The 4,710-nt window shown below is 65.5% G+C and overlaps 1 protein-coding gene across 1 annotated transcript; it reads right to left on the bottom strand.

The window, feature by feature from the left end:
- Positions 1-2,769: 2,769 nt before the first annotated feature.
- NKX2-4 (NK2 homeobox 4) lies at positions 2,770-4,299 on the bottom strand. Its single transcript, XM_074988433.1, has 2 exons — positions 3,921-4,299; positions 2,770-3,392 (listed from the first exon to the last, which is right to left on the bottom strand). The coding sequence occupies exons 1-2, from the start codon at positions 4,297-4,299 to the stop codon at positions 2,770-2,772; spliced, it is 1,002 nt and encodes a 333-aa protein (XP_074844534.1).
- Between the last annotated feature and the right edge of the window lie 411 nt (positions 4,300-4,710).

The raw sequence follows: 4,710 nt of genomic DNA, 5'->3' as shown, positions 1-4,710 counted from the left end.
GCACACACCTACACACGCACATACCCGGGTTTGTGTTTCTGCACACACCCACACACACGCACTCACATACCTAGACTTACGGATTTGTGTTTCTGTATACACACACACACACACACAGAGACATACGGATTTGTGTTTCTGTACACACACACACACACACACGGCTGTTGTACGGCCACTTCTCTTACACGCACACGTGCCCCTTTGTGTTGCTCGCTTAGGCCGCCGGCCGCTGGAAGCGGCGCCCGTACCTCGCTCCTGGCCGGGCTCGCTTTCCTCCGCTGGGAACAGCCCCCGCCCCAGGACGCGTTGGGAAAGGGCCTTTTCGCCTCCAGGGCCGATCTGCTCCCGGCCCGGCCGCTCCCGGCGCGTCTCCAGGGCGCAGAGCGGCTGGTTCCAGGGGATGGAGCCGCGTCGGGCCCGGGGTCTGACCAAACCAAGCGCCACCGGCCCCACCGCTGCGCTCCTGCCTTGCGAGGCGCTTGCAGAAGGGCCCGAGTCCCGCCCGCTGCTCTGTTTCTCCGGGCGGCTCTTAGAAATGGACCTGCCCTGGCCCGCAGCGCAGCAGTATGGAACATGGGCCTGGGCCCATCAGCTCCTCACCAAACCCTGGAGCGCAGGTTCTGGCTCGGAAACCGCTTCCCCCTCGCCGCTTACCGCCCTCGGAGCACACACCTCCTTGCGCTTCGCAACGCTTTCCTCGGGCTCCAGTTCTCTGCAGCTCCCCCCGGCAGAGCAGCCTTCGAAGTGCTCGCCCGAGGCACCCCTCGCTCGCAGTTTGAGTCCTCTTTCGAGCCACCTCCAGAGGAATCCAGCCGCGATTTCGCCTTGAGCTATTCCCGATCAACTCGCAACAGGACCGGCTCGAAAACGCGAACGGGCATTCGTTCGGCCGAAAGCTCATTCAGCCACACGCTCGACCGGGAGAAGGGAACGGGGGGAAGCCGGTAAAATCTCGTAGCTGGAGATTTAGACCCAAACCAGTTCGGGGGTGGGAAGCAAACGATGGAAAACACCGTTAAAACATTAGCTAAAATTCAAATTTCCCTCGTGTCTTCTCGAGCCCAAGAAACTATGAAAATCTTTCCGTTAAAATAGGCCCCAAACAGGCAGTAAAAACATCGCTGCATTAACCTCTTTCGTTTGGACCTTGTATAGAAATTCCACTTATTGGTTTTGCTCATTGATAAATTACACCTTCTTCCTGGTATTCCACTGCTTGGCATGAATTAAAGACCACAAATTGCTCTGAACACGTTTCACTCGAGTCATGATTTATTCAATTAAATCCTTCTGTAACTTGAGTTTTCAACTCGAACATCCAAAACATACTAGTGCCTAAATAAATTAAAAATAAAATAACCCCGCTAAATAGCCCTACATAACATAAGGTAACAGAACCACCTTCACTTCTTAGAGAGAGAGAGAGAGAGACAGAGAAAAAATATTTACGCTTCTCTGAAGTGAGCGTTAAAGCCCAGTTTGGAACAAAATAGATTGATATATTAAGCAGCAAAACCGGCTTTTGTACAATCAAAGCAAACCGAACAGAAAACTCTGAGGAGCAACCGCGAGTTCTTATATTAGAAAAAAATTGCTGAGAAGGTCGAGGGTTTCGTTCGTGTCTCTGTCTTGTTCTGGGCTCGGGAACGGACTAGGGCAGGAAACCTCGCTGGGGTGGTTTGTTTTCCGGGGTCGTCTCCCTGATTTGTCGTTTTGTACAGCTCGGGCAGCCCGTTCCGCATTGTGCAGAGCCGATGTCAATTTCAGCCCGGAGCTGCTGTCAATTTCAGGCTCTCGTTATGATCCCCCCCCGCCCCGCTTCCCAGCTGTGGCGACAGTGAAGTGCGTTCTGCGGCCAAGATGTTTCGCGCGGGGTAAAATCAGCGTGGGGTGCCCGGAGCAGGTCGCGCACTGGGGGGGCGGCTTCCTGCTTAGCTTTATTGTACCAGCTTTATCTTAACGGCCCCAGCGATCTCTCCTGGCGGCGCCGGCTCCTGGCTTGCGCCCCGAGAGAAGGGTGCCCGGCTGGTCGCCCACCAGCCCAGCCCTTCTCCAGCAGTCACCAAGGACAACCACCAAACGTGGTTGTCCCCCGGGCTGAGCATCGCAGCGCAGAGGTTCTCCTGGGGGAAAAACACCCTCCCCCGGCACAGCCCGCGCCTCCCCCGAGCGGATGCTTGCGCGGCTGGGCGGCTTTTCTTTCCGGTCACCTCAACGGCGCGGCCCGCGCTCAGCTCCCACCGCCGCGCGCCTCATCGACCTTGAGTTCCAATTCAATTTACTCGCAATCAAACCATAATGAAATCGCACTTAAGGGGCACCCTTCGCAAGGCAATTCCGCCACATCAGTTGCACTTCAGCGGCCGCGCTGGCGGCGGTGAATGCGGCCATCGGCTCGACGCCCCCAGCCGGCCGGGGGCTTTGGAGGAGGCGCACGAGTTGGTGGTGGTAAACTCTGCCTCCCCCCCCGGGGGGCACCCGGCAGGCCGGCCTCAAAGGAAGGAGCTGAGCAGCGGCCCGGGCGCGGCCCCTCCGCTGGTTCAGCGGCTGCCTGGGCTGGTCATTTCTCCCCGCTTGCCTCGGCTTCCCAGCGCGCCCGGCGGCTGCGCCCCGAGGGAGGGGTCCTGGCGGTTCAAGTCTGCAAAGCTTCGGCTCGGTCACAGTCAGCGTAAGAGACAATCAAAGCCGACACCCGGCTCGCCCCTGCCGCCCGCCGCCGGCGCACAAAGCCGGCCGGGGGCTGCCTCTGGCCCGCGCCCCGGCGCGTTACCACGTCCTGCTGTAGAGCAGGTTGGGGCTGACCAGGCTGCCGCTGTAATCGACGCTGGCGGTGTCCATCGGCGCCAGGCCCACCTGGCCGTGCAGCGACGGCGGGCTGGGGGACATCTCCTCCAGGTCCGGGCCCGGCGGGTGCACGGCGCTGCTGGCTGCCGGGAGCCCCCCGCTGGAGGCGCCCTGGGGCGCGGGCTGGCTGGGCGCCGCCGGGGCGCTCTGGCAGGGTTTGCCGTCCTTCACCAGCACGGGCACGGCCACGCGGCGCGGGGAGGGCGGCTGCGGGGCCAGGCTGCCCTCCTGCTGCAGCTGCTGCGTGGCCTTGTCCTTGGCCTGCCGCTTCATCTTGTAGCGGTGGTTCTGGAACCAGATCTTCACCTGCGTGGGCGTGAGGTGGATGAGGCTGGCCAGGTGCTCCCGCTCCGGCGCCGACAGGTACTTCTGCTGCTTGAAGCGCCGCTCCAGCTCGTAGACCTGGGCCTGGGAGAACAGCACCCGGCGCTTCCTGCGGGGCGCGGCGTGCAGCGGGGCCATGGCCTTGGCCGCCTCGCCCAGCCCGCCCAGGGGGCCCATCCCGGCCACGTTCATCCCGGCCGAGGGGCCCATGAACCTGGAAACTGAGCAGAGGGGCGGCTGAGAGGCGGGCGGCCCGCGGGGCCTGGGGGGCGGGATCTGCCCCCCGCACGGTCGCTGAGGCGCAGCCCTAGTCCCCGCGCCCGCGTGTCTGTGTGGCCCGCCGGCTGGCCGGCCCCGGGCCGCTCCGTAGCTGTCTGGCCTCATGCATCCCATCTGCCCGCCCCGAGCCAGCCGCCCGCCTGTCTGTCCGTCCGTCCGCCCGCCCTCCACCCAGCCACCCGCCTGTTTGTCTGTCTGCACACCCTCCATCCATCCACCCGTCCATCTGTCCAGCTCCCCACGCACTCCGCTCCCCGCTCCCCTTCCCCCCGTCCAGCCCTCCCCGTGCAGTCCGGCCGTCTGTCCGTCCGCCCCCGCAGCTCCCATCGGAGCTCCCCAGCCCCCGCACCTCCCGCAACCTGGCCCCTCTCCCCCGGCTCCAGCCCGCGCTCCCGCTGGGGATCCGGGGCCCCGCGCCCGTCCCCTCTCCTCCCCGCCGCGGGGCCCGGCCCGGCCTGCGCCCCACTTACTTGTGGAGTACCTGGGGTCCGGGTTGGCCCCGTACCAGCCGCCGGCGGCCGCCGCGCTGCTCCGCACGCCCTCAGGGTAGGCGGGCAGGTCGCCCATGTTGCCGAGGCCGCCGTTGCAGTAGCCCCCGACGGCGCCGTGCGGGAACTGGGAGACTCCGTGAGCCATGTGGTAGGCGCCGGCCGCCGCCCCGTTGTGGCCGCCCATGGAGTGCTGCTGCACCGCCGGGGCCGGCGCGCCCTGCGCCTGCCGGTAGGCGCCCAGCGGGGAGCCCAGGGGCCCGGCGCCCTCCAGCGCCCCGAACTTCTTGTAGCTCTCTTCCATGGGGCTGAGGATGTCGGTGACCGAGAAGGGCGTCGTGTGCTTGGGGCTCAGCGACATGGCTCGGCCGCGGGCAGCGGGGGCGCGGGGGGCTCAGCCCGGGGCGCGGCCGGCTCCCCTCCGGCCGGCTGGCTGCGCTCCGAGGGCGCTCCGCGGCGCGCCGGGCAGCCGAGCGCGCAGGAGGCGGGAGGCGAGCCCGGAGCGCTCTTAGCTCGGGTTTATTTTAGTCCGGCGCCGGGTTTACGACAGACACTGGGGGGCGGAGCGACAGCCCCGAGGAGCCACCAACCGGCCGTGCCCAGCCGCGAGAATCCAGCGCGCTGCGCCGTGCGCCCCGGCGCGACGCCCGGCCCGCCGCCTCCTCCGCGGCCCCTCGTGGGCACAGCACCGCAGGGCGCTGGGGAGGCGAGGTGCCCGCGGCCCAGGCCCCTAGAATGCCCCCCGCGGCCTTTAGGCGTCTCTTGGGGCAGC

The sequence above is a fragment of the Carettochelys insculpta genome, chromosome 3, assembly GCF_033958435.1.
Source record: "Carettochelys insculpta isolate YL-2023 chromosome 3, ASM3395843v1, whole genome shotgun sequence".
Classification (NCBI taxonomy): Eukaryota; Metazoa; Chordata; order Testudines; family Carettochelyidae; genus Carettochelys; species Carettochelys insculpta.
This window is presented reverse-complemented; position numbering and strand designations above follow the sequence as displayed.